This window comes from Strix uralensis, chromosome 11 (genome assembly GCF_047716275.1).
Source record: "Strix uralensis isolate ZFMK-TIS-50842 chromosome 11, bStrUra1, whole genome shotgun sequence".
NCBI lineage: Eukaryota > Metazoa > Chordata > Aves > Strigiformes > Strigidae > Strix > Strix uralensis.
In genome coordinates, this window is record NC_133982.1 from 9,702,063 (window position 1) to 9,720,116 (window position 18,054).

Sequence of the window (18,054 nt, forward strand, 5' to 3'; positions counted from 1 at the left end):
CAGTGTGAATTATGATGTGAAAGGAGCTGTGTCAGGCTTCCCTCTTCAATGACCTACTCTCTTATATGTAGAAAACTTATGTTTTGACTATTTGTGAATAATGTGTAAGTACCATCTGTCTGTTTGATTGTGTTTCTGGGTGCTGGTGAGGAACACAGATAACTTTTTGACTGCAACACTCTGTTTCATGGTAACAGGTCCGCTCACTCGTGTGTGATTCATCAGCCCACAAACTAGTGATCTTCTGTGGTCAGAGCTCGGACCAGGAAGGAGACTTGATCCTGCAGACGGGAACTTTCACTTACCAGAAGTTTGCTGAGATACTTTCAGACCCAGAGGTGAGCGTGAGCAGTAAGCCAGCATGTCCCCTCCTGCTCACAGAGTGCACGATAGAGCAGTGCAGCCTGCGCCGCTCCTTCAGGTGGCATATCTGCAGAGGGATGGGCTTGAAATCCAGCAAAAAATAGCACACCATAAATAATTCATGCTGCAGTCTCAGGCATCTGTCTTAAGTTTTCCAAGGTGGCAGGCATGGGTGATTCCACCTGTAAGTGCTCAGCTTGAAATAACCTTCCAGACTGGCTCTGCAGTGGGCAGGCACTTTCTTAAAGCAGGTTTTCTGTTAGCATGCGCGAATCAAAAAGAAACTGCTACTTTGGAGCCTGAGCCAGGGACTGATATTCCAGGTTAAATAGGAGGAAGTAAGGAAAGAGGACAAGGTGGTTCCTGCTTTCATTTTCATTCCTGAGGTCTTGTCACCTTGCACTCCCGGTAGTCAGAAAGCATAACAGCAATCAACATTAAGAGTTTCCAAAGAGAGCAGAACATGGCCCTCTGCAACAATTTGCAACCAGCTTTTGGACTGTTCAGTCTGTCCCCAGTGTTTCCTGTCTGTAAAGTGCTCATGGCGTCTTCAGTATTTCTGCATTAACTGGCTATTTTTTTTAAAGTGCTGAATTGGTCTCAGAGCTCTACTTGACCTTTATTTGTCTGTGCTTGTCTCATTAGGTCACCCAGATTCTTAGCAACACTGATTCAGGTATCAAGGCCTCCCTTACTGTGTCGTGCTTGGGAGAAGGAGACTGGAGCAACCTTGGGCATCCTCGATTTCAGGAAATTATTAATCTGAAACTGAATCCTGATCCAGTTCTGCCAGAAATGGATGGGGTATCTGAGTTTGCAGAATATGTCTCCGAGACAGTTGATGTGCCATCTCCATTTGATCTCCTGGAGCCACCCACCTCAGGGGGATTTTTGAAGCTTTCTAAACCCTGCTGCTACATATTCCCTGGGGGAAGAGGTGATTCTGCTCTCTTTGCTGTCAATGGGTTTAACATCCTTGTGGATGGTGGCTCTGACAGGAAATCTTGCTTCTGGAAGCTGGTAAGGCACCTGGACAGGATTGACTCAATCCTGCTCACTCACATCGGTGCAGACAACCTGCCTGGCATCAATGGGCTGCTGCAGAGGAAAGTTGCTGAGCAAGAAGAGGAACAATCCCAGGGCTCTACCAACTACAGTGACTGGATGAAGAACCTAATTTCTCCTGAGCTAGGGGTGGTTTTTTTTAATGTTCCTGAAAAACTGAAGATGCCTGAGTCGTCCATGAAAGTAAAGAGGAGCATCGAAGAAGCTTGCCTGACACTGCAGTATCTCAACAGACTAGGCATTAAATCAGAGCCACTCTACAGGGTGGTGAGCAGCACCATTGAACCTATCACACTTTTCCACAAAATGGGAGTGGGTAAGCTGGACATGTATATACTGAATCCTGTCAAGGACAGTAAAGAAATGCAGTTTCTGATGCAGAAATGGGCTGGTAATAGTAAAGCAAAGACTGGCATAATTCTTGCAAGTGGGAAGGAAGGTGAAATTTCTGTTCCCTATCTTACATCCATCACAGCCCTAGTGGTGTGGCTTCCAGCTAGCCCAACAGAGAAAATTGTGAGGGTTTTGTTTCCTGGAAATGCTCCTCAAAATAAGATACTGGAAGGTCTTGAGAAACTCAAGCACTTGGATTTTCTGAGGTACCCAGTGGCTACTCAGAAAGATATCACTTCTGGAATACCTCCACCTGTGCTGAAGCAGACCAAAATTAAACAAAGAACTGACAGTAAAGAGAGTCTTAAATCTTACCCCAAGCCATCTGTGACAAAGCAAGCTAAGAAAGAAGAGGCAGTTGAGGACGGGATTAAAGAGGTAAAACCAGAAGTCATAAAGGATGCTAAAACTGAGAAAAAGGTTAAAGAACACTCAGAGAAAATTCCTGAGAAACCTGTTAAACATGAAAAGATAAAGACAGAAACAAGTGATGCTCTCAAAGCTGAGAAGAGAAAATTGGCAAAAGACAAGGTTGGAAAAAAGCATCTCAAAGAGAAAGTATCCAAACTGGAGGAGAAGAAAGACAAAGAAAAGAAGGAGATTAAGAAGGAGAAAAAGGACTTAAAAAAAGATGATGGAAAGAAAGAGGAAAAAAAAGATTCAAAGAAAGAGGATAAAAAGAAAGAAACCAAACCAGAGCCCAAAAAGCTTTCTAAACCAGACTTAAAACCATTTACCCCAGAAGTAAGAAAAACGTTGTACAAGGCAAAAGTTCCAGGCAGACTCAAAACTGAGAAAATGAAAGTCAAACCTGAAAAAGAAGTATCTGCTGACCTGAAGACGTCGCCAATGGAGAAGGCACCTGTGCAGGTGGAGCCAGGAGAGACTTCCATAGCTGAACAGAGGTTAGTCCTGTCTTCACCAGAAGATCTTACAAAGGACTTTGAGGAACTGAAGCACGAGGAGAAAGGGGCCTTGCAAATGTCTGATATTGAGGTTAGCGATAAGATTATGAGAGTACCTGAAACAGAGATAAAAGATTCTGCTGACCTGATTGCTCAGAGTTGCCTTGAAGTGGATCTGTTTTTGAAAACAAACATTCCTGATCAGGGAATAACTGCTACTGATATGGGAAAAGAATTACCAGCAGAGGAAAAGGCTGTCCATCAGCTAGAACTGAGAGCAGGTCAAGCTGAAAAAATAGAGGATGAAAGAAGAACAATAGATGAAAATCGTGACATGAGGTACTGTGAGGGAAAAGCTGAGCAGGACAAGGAAGTTCAACTGTTTCCAGACAAAGAACAGGTACCATCACAGACAGACCTCTTAACAAAGGGTGTTCGGTCATCAGCATTCAGAGAGGAAGAAAAGGAGGAAGAGGAGAAAATCTCTTTGGACAGAAAACAGAGGGAAGCAGAAACAAAGACTTGTGAAAAATACATTGAGGGGACAGAGGCACAGGAAGAGGGTGAGAAGGAAAAGAGAGAAGATGTGATAGAAAAAGCAGAACTGGAAGAAAAGGAGGAACAGCACATAAAGGCAGAGGAAAAGGTGGAAAAGAATAGAGACTTCTATGAGCTGAATCAGGATGAGAGGGAGAACAAAATATTTACCACTACAGAAAAGGAAAAAGAATTTAGTGACATGGGTGAGAAAAACAAGTTACTTGGAAAGGACATAACAAAGGAAGAGTCATATCTGAGCAGTCTGCCAGTCCCACCAGGAGCAACAGCAGAACATGTTTCCTATATCCAAGATGAAACTATCCCAGGCTACTCAGAAACAGAGCAGACCATTTCTGATGAAGAAATACACGATGAACAGGAAGAGAGGATCCCGCACTTGAAGTATGATGTCAATTCCTATGACATTTCTGTTCCTGACCACCCAGGTTCTTTTGAAGCAATACATGGAATACAGGCCATGCCTACTGCTGACCTTTCAGCCAAGGGCTATGGTGGCCAGGAGTCTGAAATCCTGGCATATCCTACAAACATTGTGGCAGCACCTCTAGCTGAGGAGGAACATATATCCTCTGCTACTTCCATTACAGAATGTGATAAGCTTTCATCTTTTGCCACTTCAGTAGCAGAAGACCAATCTGTTGCATCTATAACAGCACCACAAACAGAAGAGACTGGGAAAAGCTCTTTACTTCTAGACACAGTAAACAGCATGCCCTCCTCTCGGACTGAAGCAACCCAAGGTCTCGACTATGTTCCGTCTGCTGGCACAATCTCTCCCACATCATCCTTGGAGGAAGACAAATGTTTTAAATCTCCACCGCCTGAAGATTTCCATGCGTTAGCAGAAGGAGAGAGAAAACTGGAAGCTCAAAAAAAGGATCTTCATGAAGAGGCAGAAGATGAAGAGGAAGAAGAAGATGGGACTCCAAATATTGAAATGCCTGAGAAACTCAGAGGGCATTACAGTGCCCCCATGTTTGCTCACCAAGGATGTCCTGATAATGTGTTAATCAGTGTTCCCACGGAAGTGATGCAAACTTCTGGTCTGCTGTTATCCACGGAAGAAACACCATTTTCCCAGGTTGACTCTGCAGAGGCTGAAGAACGATGCATGAGTCCTGATGATAGTACAGTCAAAATGGCCTCTCCCACCCCATCTGGCCCCACTAGTGCAGGACACACACCTTTCCATCAGTCTCCAGTGGAGGAAAAGCTAGAAACTGTAGATTCAGATCTATTTGAAAAACAAACAGATGCTGCTGCCAAGAATTTGGAAGGCCAAACTTCTGTTGTGGTGAAGGGAGTCAAGGGCGAACCTCTCAGAGAAGACGAGGTATCTGCAGCTAAATACAGACATGAAAAAGAAGTCCCTGGACCTGTACAGCACAAGCTGGACTTGGGCAGTGGTGTTGCAGTGTCTCCTGGGGAGGAGGTGCAGGAGGAACTGGTGGGGAAGGAGGAGCTGCCCTGGCTCTCCTACCACAAGCAGGACACAGTGGTGATAGGGGAGGAGGAGGAGGAGCATCCTGTGCTGCCGCATCCCAGCACAGATGTGTTTCTGGAGCCAGAAAAAGAGCAAGGAACTAAAACCATGACAGAAAGTTTAATGGGATTTTCAAAACACTTGTCCTTTGAGCCATTCTCTACTACAGAAGCATCTCTAGGAAATGTGGATCCTGCACAGTTCACAAGCCAAAGCAAATCTGAAAGTGACAAATCTTCACAGTTTTCACCAGATGACACCAAATCACTTTCTTTTACAGAAGAAAGTGTTGGTAAAGAAAAATCCTCAGATATTTCTGTTAAGGGAATGATAGCTGAAGAAGGAAAACTGCAGTATTTCACAGGAGACACCTCAGAAGAAGAAAAATCTTCTCATGTTTCCATTAAAGACATTTCTCCAGAAGAGACCAAATCCATTTCTCTCACTGAGAGTCCCAGCAAGGAAATCTCTTCAGACCTTTTTGTTAAAGGAGTTTCTCCAGAAGACATCAAATCTCTTAGTTTTGCAGAAGAGATCCCTGCAAAAGAAAAAGCTATGTCTGACTTCACTGACAAATTCCCTTCAGAAGCTGTGAAATCCATGGATTTCACAGAGCAGAGCTCAGCTACATATGGAAAATCACTGACAATTTCTGCCAAAGAACTCATGAAAGAAGTGTCAAAATCTTTTCCTTGCCCAGAAAGTAGCTCCGTTAAAGACACGTCACCCAGAGATACTTCAAGTGAAGAAACGTCTCCAGATGACAGCAGTTTATTTTCTGCAGCAGAAAAGGGCTCATTTAGGGGAAGAACTGCAGGCTTGGACTCTCATGAGGTATCTCCAGATGCAAAGGACTTACACTTTACAGAATCTAGCCCAACTGAGGATAAAACATCTTCACACATTTCTGCTGAAGGTGTAAAATCTTGCAGGTTCAATGAAGCTCAAGAAGAAAAATCTCCAGAAATGGAAGACTTTTACATGAAAGATTTAAGTTATGAGAAGAAAGTGTGGTTTCCAGAAGAGGTGGAGGAGATCCCTGTTCAGGGAAGGCGGCAGAGATATGATAAAGAGAGAGAGAGCACATTCTTGGACGAGGTACCGGAACATGAAACAAAATCCCTTCCTAAAATGGGAGAGGAGGAGATCCTGTCTCCTGCAGTGCCTGGCAGTCACGCCTGGAGACGAGCAGAAAGTGAAGCCTGGGGCTCTGCGTATGGGTATCTTCAGGAGGGAAGAGGAGGGCAGTTACCCAATGAGGAAGATGAGGATCTCCGTCATGCTGAAGACAAACCTGTGCTACTGCAAGCAGAAGCAAAATGTTTAAAGATGGAACCATGTGATTACAAAGAAGACACACAGAAGAGCGCCAAACCTACATCAGAAATAAAGAAAGTGGAAATACTTCCCGCTGATATCACTTTCCCAGAAAGAATAAAAATGGAAGGTTCTCTTCTGTCTTCTCAATATGACTCTGGTGAGGAAAATCAGGCCAAAGCATTAACTGGAAACAAAGAAAGGCAAGAGTTGTTGTTGACATCTAAACAAGATTACTCCTACTTAGATGAGGAGGAGAAGGCTGTCCTAGATATCTATGCAAAGTCACTAGACCAAGCACTGACAGCATCTCCCCTGTCTGTAACGGCTACCACTATGGAGAAAGAGATTGACACACCACCAGAAACAGAGAGGCCTTACAAGTTAGATCAGTTCCAGCCACCTTTACAGGAGGAAGTCCCATCAAAGGACACAGAGAAGAAATCAGACATTAGTGGTTTGTATCAGGAAATAGACTGTAAATACAAGTTGGATAGAAAGCAAGAGGATGACTGCAAATCCATGGAGGGTCTGAATGACTCTACAGGAAGAAAAGAGCAGATGGCAGCAGCATCTACTCTGTTGCAATCTGCAAGACCAGCAGAATATGAATATATAGCAGCATCCCCAGAAGAAAGTGCTGCAGTGTCAGGGCAGCGTGCACACTCCCCTCTAGGACAAGGCCTTTGTCAGAAAAGCGCTGCTGCTGTGGGCCATGCTGAGGCTGTGGGTTATGCCAGCCAAGTGGCATATCCTCCAGACACCTACTCCAGGAGCTCCCCTGAGCCTTATTCCTATGAGGAAGGGGTGTGCAGACCCAGAAGTGATGACAGTTCTGCGAGACAAGAGCAAGAAGAAAGAGAACCCACTCCCTACCCTGATGAAAGAAGTTTCAAGTATACTGACATCTATGAGAAGATAATTGTGTCTGGAGCTGGGCCCTCCCCCTTCACACCCAAGGGTGCAGACAGCCCAGGTCACACTGACAAGGTGCCAGCAACAGCATTCATCTCGCAAAAAGGTCACAGTTTTCACGTCTCTGCAAAGGAAGAAGAGTCCTGCCTTTATACCTCTGCTGAGAAGGAGTTGTCATCTCCAGTGTCCCCTAAAGATAAAGCAGATTCAGCCTTTGGCTATACAGACATCCATGAAAGATACTTGCCCTTGTCTGAGACAGATAAACCTAGGCTACCTGAAGGACAGGAAAAACTAAAGGTTTCTTCTGCTTTGCCAGAAGACCTGGACTCTGAACTGCACCCGTCATCCACGAGCACAGCATTTGCCTCTCCCACAGACATGACTGACACGTTTTATCAAGAAAAATCAGCTGCCTATATTGATGCTGCTTGTCCAGACGAGAACATCATTTTGTCTAGCCAGGAGCAGGCATCTCTGTCCCTGAAATCTGAAAGCCCAAATCCCAAAGATACATACTATGAGAAAGCAGGCCGAGGGGAAGAAAGCACGAGTGACTCAGAGTTAGAAAAAGGCGCTAAGGAGAAATCTGAAAAGGAGTCTAAACTGCACAGCCCTGCTGAAGCTGCAGGCACAGTCTATGCACACATCTCAGCAATGGACAGCTTCCACGTGGCAGAACCCTTTCTGCAAAGCAAGCGTCAGGAGTCCGTTTCACCCAGCTCCACTGCCTCTTCGCCCTCTGACCCAGGGTGGAAAGAGGAATATGGAAGTAGGAAAACTGCGCCAGCCGCTGTGGTGGGGACATACGTGGCTGGTTACAGTGACCTGCCAGACGTAGGCAGAGATGAGCAGGCTTCAGAAATGTGCCATCTAAGACAAGATTCTTCACAAAGGAGAGAGGTTGCTGAAAGATCCACAAAGGAGTCACATTTCTGTGTAACAGATTACCCAAGTGCAGCAGTGGTCTCGGAGTGCCAAGAACAAGCCATATACTTGAAATCTGCATCCGGGAAACAGAATGAGGCCTACGCAAAGGGCCCAACAGTGGAGGGGAGGGTGGTGGATAGCTCGTCTGGATTTGAATGCTCCCTGCTAGGAAAGAGTGAAACACCCAGCATGTTCAGACACGAGCAAACCTCAGCAAGCCATTTACGAGACATCTCTCTTCCTTTAAAGGCTCCTTGTGCTTTGCTCTCAGATCAGGGGAAGAAAGATGAGTACTTGGAGGTTTCTGAGAAAATCAGCAGCCTCGACTCATCTTTTACTAAATTCTCACCACTGAGTCCATATGAAGAAGATAAGTTGTTCTCCAGAGCTGTGGAAAGAGAGTCCGTGCCCCAACAGCAGCTGAAGGATGACTCTTCCAGCCTGTCAGAGGAACCTTCATCGGAAGCTACCACTCCTGTGATACCGACTACAGCAGAAGGTTTCTACTCCCACATGCTTTCCACATACACGGGTGCAGCAGCAGAACCAGGTACCAGGAGTCTTTGGGATGTGTCCCCACAGATTCCAGATAGTGCTGCGAAAACAGAGACAGCTGGAACCAAAGACTTTGTGTTTGCTGAAGAACACGGCTCTCCATTCACAAGTGGTGTGGGTGACAGCATTTCACCGTGCAGAAAGGAGTGCCAGAGTTCACAGCCCACACCGTTCTCTGCAGAGAAACAACGGCAACCCTGTGTGAGCAGTCCAGAGCAGAAGGCGGCATTTGCAGAACAGCTGATGGCACTGACATCTCTCCCTGATGTGCTGACATCATTTCCTCATCATCAGCATGAAGATGAAACCACAGCCAATGGTCCAACAGAGGTGAGCACCAGTCTGCAAGCTTTCCAAAGTACGTACCATGCAGCAGAGGCAAAAGATGAAAAAACATATCCTGATTCTGACAGCAGTTTTTCTCCATGCGCAGGCAAAGAGGACACAGAGAGGCAGAGCCGTCCTTCCTCTCTGATGTCCCCTGAACACAGTTTCCAGCCCTTTTTCCCAGGTGTGCAGAGGGGTGGAAAACCAGAAGACCATGGAGATGCTTCCCATGAGATGGAGCCACGTTCAGGAGGCAGTTTTGATTGTGGACAGAAATTTTCCTCATGTGAATTCAAGCACCGGAAGGGAGAGCTCTCTCCCTCGTTCATCAACCCGAGCCCTCATGAGCTCTCCGAAGACAGTGACCTCTCCCAGGAGGACGGTCATCCCTCTGTTCAGGGAAGACCACCCCGCACTGGTAGTAGCCCCATGCAAAGTGCCACAGTGGAGGAAACTCCTCCAACATCAGTGAGTGATTCTGGAACCTCCCAGTCAGACTCGGATGTCCCACCTGAGACAGAAGAATGTCCGTCCATCACAGCAGATGCCAACATGGACTCAGATGAAGATGCGGATTTCCTCCCAGTGGACAAAGCTGTTGGGAATGCTCATCATGCCAGTTCTAGGTCCAGCCATGATCCTCAGCCTGTTCCAATGGTAGATCCCCATCCCCATCCTCCTCACCCTGATGTCTGCATGGTAGACCCCGATATGTTGGTAAATGAGCAAAGCATGAGCAGAACTGATAAAATTTCCAAGAAAGACATAAAAGAAAAGAACAAAGGTGTGAGGAAGCCTTTAAGCAAACCCAAATCTTCCTCACCTTCGCGGAAATTAGATGTGAAAGGGAAGCGATCACCCACTCCTGTGAAACAGCCATCAGACAAATCTCCAAAATCGGTCACTGGCAAAAAAGAAAGAGATGGAGGAGAGAAGCCCAAACCACGTAGTGCGCTGGTGCAGCCTCCTCACACGGAGGATGAGTTATCCCGGAGTAGTCACAGCAACCCTGGCAAGAGCCTTGTTAATGGCATCAAAACAAACCCTGGTAAGAAATTCTTCCTTAAGCATGCATTTTCTCTTTAGGTCCAACACAGAGAAAAACACTGGGTTAAATGCAGGAGAACAGAGAATAGGACTGTCCAGTCAGGCATACAAAGTTAGAAGCAGGGATAAGGTAGAGAGGTTGTCACACAAATCACTAAAAAGGTCAAAGCCTTGAGGAAAACTCTCAACCTCTGTAGAGCTGAATGCAGCCACCTCTGAAGAGAGACTCGATTCAGAACTTTATAGGCCAAGATTCAGTGGCACCCAGGGGCTACGTCTGCAGAGGAGCAGTAGGTATTTAGAGGTGGGTGCTGTCACATGCCAGCAGTTGAAGGACAAAATACATGTGTGCTCTAAAAAGTTGTGGCAACCTCTCAGCCTGTGAGTGGGGTAAGTGCATTGGGCTGGACTGAGATAAAGCTGTCACTTGAAAGAACAGGACACTACTGTGGTCAGATATGTCCATCCCTCTGAAATGGTAAGCAGAGATGGGGTGGGAGAAGCTCCCACATCTGAGTACCACAGCACTGAACAGGCAGTCCAACTGTTGGAAACTAAGGTCTTTTTTTCCTAAATAAAGGTGTGAAAGAGGGATTGAGCCTCAAGTGTCTGTACAGCCCATGGCCTCTTGCTGAGCGTTCACACAGGGACCAGTGCTCTGCTGGTGTCCTGCAGGATGATACCAGTATCGGGTGGCACAGTACTGCATCATCGCCCTCTCTGTGCTGAGACCCCGTAGTGCCAGGCACAGACACAGCAAATACTGATTCTTTGGTGCCGAGCGTCAGGCAGGAGCCAGCAGGTCGGTGGTGCTGGGGAGAAGGGAGGAAACTGCAACACAGCTGCTGGGCTGTGGTCTCAGCCAGCGCCGCGGCAGATGCTGGCAAAGAGAGGGAGTAGAAGTGGGGGAGGGTTTGCAGAGGCACTACAGGGAGCGTGAGCAAGTGAAGGGGGAGGTCCGAAAAGAGCCCCTCTGTCTGTCTGTGTGTGTGTGTCTGTGTGCGCGTGTGTGTGTGTTTGTCTGTGTATGTCTGTGTCAGATACAGCTCAGGTGAGGAAACGGGTGTTGCTGGCAGCAGGGCAACAGACAGGCCACACGGCTGATGGAGGGGAGTGCGAGGAAGGCAGCGGAGGGGCAGGAAGGTGGCCACAGTGCCGGGCCAGGGAGGGCTCTGCAGGGACGTGTGGGCTGAGCAGGCGCTGAGCGGGCTGATGGTGCTGGACAGCTGACAAGCAGAGCAGGTACGGCACGAGGGAGCCTGCGCCGGAGGGTCTGTACAGAGGGGTTGTGTCTTGGGCACTGCACAGAAAGGACTGGCGAGATGCAGTGCCTGGGTATGCGTGACTGAAGGGAGGGTTGAGACAAAGGTGTGCATGGAGCAGTGCTGTGAGTTGCCTAACTCAAACTTGGGGTGAGGACTAGACAGCCATAAGACTGGCTGAGACAGGCGGGGATTTCATGTTTGTGTAGCAGCTAGGCAGCACCAGGAGTTGTCCGTGCCCTAGTTAGTGGCTTTTTGCTCACAGAAGAGACTACCCAGAGATAGGATATGAAAGGAAAAAGGGGGTAGAGGCCTCTGTGATTCCACAGAGAGCAGGAGGGAGAAGGGACAGTCCTTCTGTGGGTTGTGTGTGTATACGCATATATATATATATATTGCTGAGTATAACAACTCTTCTTTGACCATCTCTCATCTCCTAAATGCAAGCAGCAGCAAATGAAGAAAAGAGGTACAAAAGGTTGATAGGAAAGAGCAATAGAGAGACCTTGGAATAGCAGCAATTCACAGGGATGGCAGAAAGCCAGGATGGAGCTTCCGGAAAGACTACTGTAATACCCTAGGACAGCATATAAAGGCCATCAGAACAGGTTTCTATAGCAAATGTAGGTTATTAGACAACAAAAATTACGACTAAATATTGCTTGGAACAACAACTCTGCAAAAGCTAATAATGGAGATTTTTGATTCTCTTCCCCAGGAAAGGCTTCTGAGCCTAAAGCCTTGCACTCCCTCCCCAAAGAACAGCAGAACTCCCTTTCCCTCCCAAGAGCTGTGACAGCACTGGCCCAGAAATGCACCCAGGTCACCTCTGAGCAGCAGAGCCTGGATAAACCTTAACTTTGTTGATACAGCTGTAGGGAAAAACCTTTCTGGAATTGAAGTCCTTCAGTGTTGAGTGTTCGTCCTTTCCAGAAGGGTTTTGACAGCCTCTGTTTTCTTTTTTCCAAAGCTTCCAATAGTCCTAAGAGCAGTTTGCCTGTGCCCATGGGTCCACCTGTCTACGTGGATTTGGCATACATCCCCAACCATTGCAGCGGAAAGAACACAGATCCGGAGTTCTTCAAGCGGGTTCGAGCGTCGTATTACGTTGTGAGTGGGAATGATGCAGCCAATGGAGAGCCAAGCCGTGCAGTGCTGGATGCGCTCCTGGAGGGGAAGGCTCAGTGGGGGGAGAACCTGCAGGTAGGTCACAGAAATGCCACGGAGTGTGTGTGATGCTCCCTGTGTCACGAGTGCTGGGGAAGTGTGCGTCACAAACATACCCAGAGGAGCACACTAAGAGGAAGCAAATAGTACTCTGCAGTCCTAGAAGAGTAACTGTCTGTAGCCATGAGGAGGAGGACACCTGCAAAATGGTATGAGTGGAAGCAGATACGTCCTCCTTTCCTCATCCTCCTGAGGGGAGGAAGCATTTAGAGAGCAAACGCTCGTCCTTATCTGCTGCAGGACGAGCCTGTCCTCAGGCAAAAACAAGCACCATCACAGTCTGAATTTTCTCACAGTGTCCCACACCCAGTGGCATTTGTTGCTAGCCTGCCTTGCAGAAGATCTTTCAGACAGCAACTTTTCATCAGTGCTTTTAAATCAGAGTGTTCTTACACATAGTTCTTGCTTAGTCAGGCTTGCAGGACATCCTGGGTGGGTGCTCTCTCTGGGGACAGGTACAAGAAAGTGTGTACATTCTTTCAGATGAAGCAGCCTCAGATTTCAAGGTCCCTGAGTTGCACATTGGGTCAGTAGGCACATAAAGTCTAATATCAGGCCATTAACAGTGACACTCTCAGCATTGTTCCTTTTTACACTGAGGGATCTTTCTAAGGCTGTTTCTGGAGCTCCACAGAGAGATGCTCTCCCCTGCACTGCACCATTTACATCATAATGATGAAAGAGCTCAGAGCTCCATTGTGCTGGTACTGCATAAAATAAAGCACCAGCTCTGCCTTAGAGAACCTGACATCTGAAAGACATTAAATAGAACAAGAAGTACCAAGGGTACAGTGTTCCAAAATCAATGGGAAATTTTAGCCTCAGCTCCTGTGGGCATTGTTTGTCACTGCAGTTGTTCTCAGACAATCATCCCTGCTGCTTTCTTTTCCCAGGTGACATTGATCCCAACACATGATACTGAGGTGACACGAGAATGGTACCAACAGACCCATGAGAAACAGCAGGAGCTAAACATCATGGTACTGGCAAGCAGCAGCACTGTTGTGATGCAGGATGAATCTTTTCCAGCCTGTAAGATTGAATTCTAAATCTCCCACACTTTGCGTTCATCCATTGACTCTCCAATCACCGATGCAACATCAGAGACGTCATCTAATCACAGTCCAGTTCTTCTCTGGTTTAGTCCTCTACATGGTTCCCATTTGTCAGGCAATCGGGTATCCATCTAGCTCAGCACTGGATGCCATGAGAAAGAAGTGCAGGGCTCTGTAATATTCTGGACTGAGCTAAGAGTTTGTGCAAGAGCAGTTGCAGGCCAGGGGCACTTTCACTTTCCCTGCTTTATTCGGCTGCCTGTACAGTTTCTGTATACTATCTTGGCTGCCTTGCTGCTGTGAGAGCTTGTTCTACTCTCTTCCTGGCTGCCTTGCCATTTAACTTGTAGCACCATGATCCTCATCTTTCTGGTGAGGGCTGAAGTGCTGCTGCTGCATGTAGACAGTGCATGGGGGGGCAGGGGGGGGCAGAGAAGAAAACTAATTTGCAAAGAAAATGCACCTAGGAGGTGAGGGAAGGCGAAACCTTCCGACTGTAACGTGAGAGTGAAGGTCATTCTTCCATCTCCCATCTGAACATACGGGTGGTGTTCTGAGCAAAGGCACCTGTACTCCACGAGGCAGGACCACCGTGTGCCAGCTCTGCAGGTTTCTGTCCTGAGTGTGTGGTTGTGGCGTCCTGTGACACCAGCTCACTGTGCTGAAGGAGCTGGGACGAAGGACGCTCTGTTTGGGGGTGGCCGTGAGAGGGGAGGGTTCAGCCTGTTGTTCTTTGCAACAAAGGGCACATTCCTAGCCTGCTAACTTGAGCTTTGCACACACGGAGTGGCCAGCTTAGTCCTGCACCTCAGCAGTGTGACAGCCGGAGGCAGAGGGGCTGTTGCCTGAACAGTCACACGAAAGAGTTTCCAAACGCACAACTACAGCCCCTCTAATGCAGAAGGGCTGAAACAACCCTGGCCACCGCTGGCCCAAGATGTACGAGAAACCTCCCCGTCCTTGTAAACCAAAGGCTTTCCTGAGGATTGCGGTGAAGCAGCTGAGGAACCGCATGGCGTACCGTGAGGGGCCCGCCCCGGCCGGTGTAGCTGGCACCAGCCACTTCCTCGTTGCCTGTATGCCAGCAGTCCAAGCCTCTTACCTGTGTTCAAGCTTTTTGTTGTCCCCCTGAGTGTCCAGGATTGAGGGGAATAGAACCTGTTGTGTGAGGAAAGAGAACCCCCTTCCAAAACCACTCGGGGAAAGTAGTTTAGTAAGTGTAGCTGTTCTTAGTTGGACGTGCAGACTCTGGTGCCGGCACAGATGAGGTGCTGTCCGAACGCGGCGCGCCCCTTGCAGCCCGGTGCTGGCGCAGCCGCCGTGTCCTCGCTCTCCGGCCATCCTGGCAGAAGTGTCATCGTCTGCGTGAGCGCGTCACGGCTACTGAACCGTTGCCCAGCGCCTCCTTGGCGTGCAGACCTGCTCCAGCTCTGGGGCTCCCAGTCCCACCGGGCGAGCGGCTCCAGGAGTGTCCGTGCTCGGGTGCGCTGAGCCAGCAGTGCCCGTCAGCCTTTGCCACATCTGAGAGCGTTGCAGGAGGGTCTTAGCACAAAGACGGCTTTTGTCTTTCTGTAAGACAAAGAGTGGCAGTAGGGTGTGCTCTGGGGGAGGAGAGAGGTGATAGGAAGCAATGCTGCACGGCGTGACATACAGCTCAAAGGTATTTCCATCTGCTGTGTCACTCGCTGTGCTTGGCCCTGAGCCGAGGTCTGACTCCATAACAAGCATCCTAGGACCGTGGTGTGCTTGCCTGGGACACTTCTGTCCAGTGCTAGTTTTCTGGCAGCTGAGGTAAAGAAAATGCTGCTTGGAAACCTGCTCCTAGGACTAAAATGGAGTTTCTAGGGAAATGGTTTATTTTGCATTTAATTTATATATTTATTTTTTGATGTTAAGCTGCATTTTGTGTGGATTTAATATTTTAATTTATTCATGTTAACATGATACCATGTGCTCTTAGTGTCAGCTCAGAGGTTTCTCAGTACAAATACTTAGATGCTGCAATTTAAACAACAACAACATATAAAGACCATAGAGAACTTGCTGGCAGCAAAAGGGGCCTCCACTTGCAGCCTGCAAGGCTGTGTCTAAGCCCCAGCAGCTGCAGGACAAAGCCTGAGGCGAGCAGCCCCTCCCCTAGGAGCAGCCAGCCCTGTCGACGAGGCCCTTGTTAGGAGCATGGGAGCTTACTTGGGGATTTAGCAAATCCCTGCCCTGTGCTGTATTCATTTTAACCATGGAATCACAGTGTGTCTGCCAGAAGAATAAATGTCATTATTCTCTGTAATCTGATGGGGTCAGCGTCCATGAACGTTGGTTCTGACAAGCAGTTGCAGGCAGCGAGGCCCCTGCTCCTCCTGGACGCTGCTGGGGGATTTGCCTCCAGCGCTTCGGGGAGATCCCGGCCCACCCTCCAAGGGACCGGCTGCCAGCCGGCACAGGGTGCCAGGCACCAGAGGAACAAACGTCACCCTTGTTGAGGGGCTCCCTGGATCCCTAAGCGTGGCTAGGTGTAAAAGCTAATGCACTAACTTTAGATAGACCCACACATGAATGTTCTCTCCATTTTAAACTTGAAGCAATTCTGACTAAGCAGCAGTAGTAGTGAGGCTTTGCAAGGTGCCTGCATCCTCCAGGCAGGAGCGCAGGCGTGGGCACGTGTTGCAGTAAAGCACCTGCCCTCCGTGTGCTGTGCTCCTGCCCTCCGCAGCTACGCTGCCTGGACAGCTTTACCCTACACCCGTTTGCTTCCCTGTCCTCAAGGCTCCACACTTTTTTTTTTTTTTTTTTTTAAGTCTTTTGTGGCAGTCTGTTCTGCCTTCAGCTGCTCTCCCTCCCTCTCTGTCTTCCGCTCCCATCCTCCTTCCCCTCCCTCCACCCCACCCTGCCCGCCCCCCCGTCTTAAAAAACTACGGGGAAAAGGACTTGTAAAATGCCAATTTGTAAAGAGTCTGACCCTGCTTAGCCTGCAGGAGCCAGCAGAACCCATCTAGAGCCAGAGGTAATACAACACTATAGAGAGAAACAGTTAAACTCTGCTTTTGCTTGTTTCTGCATGTGGGCAACAACGCGTAATCTTCCTGTATGTAATAGGTACAAAATACTATTTTAAACCAATAATTAAAAAAGTGAACGTCTTAACTGTATTGAAATGGCAAGTTGTGCTCCTAGCTTCTTCTATGCTAAATGTTTTAAGAACAGAGCCCTGATTCTTTTCTTCAGCATCATGTTTCTATTTGAATTTAGTTCCTTGAGTTCTGTCCTTTTGCCCATTTCCATGTGAAACACTCTGTAACTAACTGCTGTCAAGAGAGGAGCCCAACACATTAATAATAAAGCCACATTAATTGCGAACAAGAACACTTCCAACGGTTTCAAACTGTTCATTGAGTGGGTCCATACTGTAGGCAGGGGTACACAGACACGGCTACCCTGCCGTCCCTCCGCTGCTGCCTCCCAGGCCGCACACTCAGGCGAGCCCCAGGTTTTCCACAACCACCACACCTTCACTGGCGGCTGCTAAAGCCCCGGGAAGGGACACGCACTTGGGCACAGAGCCCACCTGGGACATTTCCCCCTCCTTGGCCCCAGCAGGGCCATGTACAATTCCAGTACCTCTCCTCCCTTCAGGTGGAGAAATGGGCTGAAGATCAGGGCACGTTTTAAGTGACAGTGGTCCTTGTGAGTGGCAGCAACTTACCCAGGAGTTCAACTACCGCAGCACTCAGCCATCCCTTCTTGCAGAACGTGCCCTTTGGAGCTTTTGTCCTCGGCTGACGTGGCGCGTCCCACAGCAGCAGCTCCTGGGCTGCTACCACGGCCCTGGTGCTGCCCCTGGCAAGGACGCTGCAGCCACCAGCCCCTTCTCTGGGGGAGGGTTCCTGGCTATAAGGCGTCTCCCCTGGCACCCAGAGCCCAGTCGTGCAGCAGGAGGGCAGCTGGCACTGAGAGCAGCCCCCAGCCCTTTTCTGGCAGCGGAGGGAGCAGACAGGCAGCCCTGCCAGACAGTTGTAGGCAGCAAAGCCCTCATACTGGCAGGCTCCAGGGCCCTATAAGCCATGAGCTGTGTGGGGGTGAGCACTTGCCAGCCAGACCATCACCCCCAGGACCCTGCTCCATGACCTGCTCCTGCCATCGCAGCTGGCACCATGTGGTGCCGGATGCATCACGTCGATGACTGCGTCCAGGCCAGGGGTGCAGAGGTGGGCGCTGCCTCCCCAGGCAGCAGCACACAAACCCCGGCAGGAGCCAGGGCTGGTGCAGGGGCAGCGGGGCTGGCAGGGGCAGGCGCCACGCAGGACTGGCCCCGGAGGGTGCGGGCAGGGTGGCAGAACCAGGGCCGGGGGCAGGGGCAGGCACCAGCCGGGGTTCCTGTTCTGCCAGGTCTTTAACGCAGGGCTGCCAAGGAAAGCCAGAGGCTTCGGGCCCTTCTCCCAGGCCCTGGTGCACCCTCAGGAGAGCAGCCTGGCACAGCCCTGCAGGAGAGGGGCCGGGTGTCCTCCGAGCATAGTGCTGCACTCAAGGCAGCTGCACGACTGTTGCATTTCAAGTGCAAGTAAACATGACCTTTCTTAAGTACCCAAACTGGCAGCTTGGGATTATCAGGCACAAGGAAGAGGACACAGTACCCAGGACATGCTTGGAACTGA

The 18,054-nt window shown here is 49.0% G+C and overlaps 1 protein-coding gene across 2 annotated transcripts in view; it reads left to right on the forward strand.

Annotated features, from left to right (window-relative positions):
• The window catches only part of MAP1A (microtubule associated protein 1A), a 65,365-nt gene extending 48,598 nt beyond the window's left edge, over positions 1–16,767 (forward strand). For both annotated transcript variants that reach the window (XM_074880809.1, XM_074880811.1), the window contains 4 exons: positions 198–338; positions 1,009–9,862; positions 12,094–12,326; positions 13,244–16,767. In XM_074880809.1, the coding sequence (XP_074736910.1) occupies positions 198–338; positions 1,009–9,862; positions 12,094–12,326; positions 13,244–13,399 (9,384 nt within the window). In that variant the 3' untranslated portion in view covers positions 13,400–16,767. The remainder of the gene's footprint in view (positions 1–197; positions 339–1,008; positions 9,863–12,093; positions 12,327–13,243) is intronic.
• Positions 16,768–18,054: the final 1,287 nt, after the last annotated feature.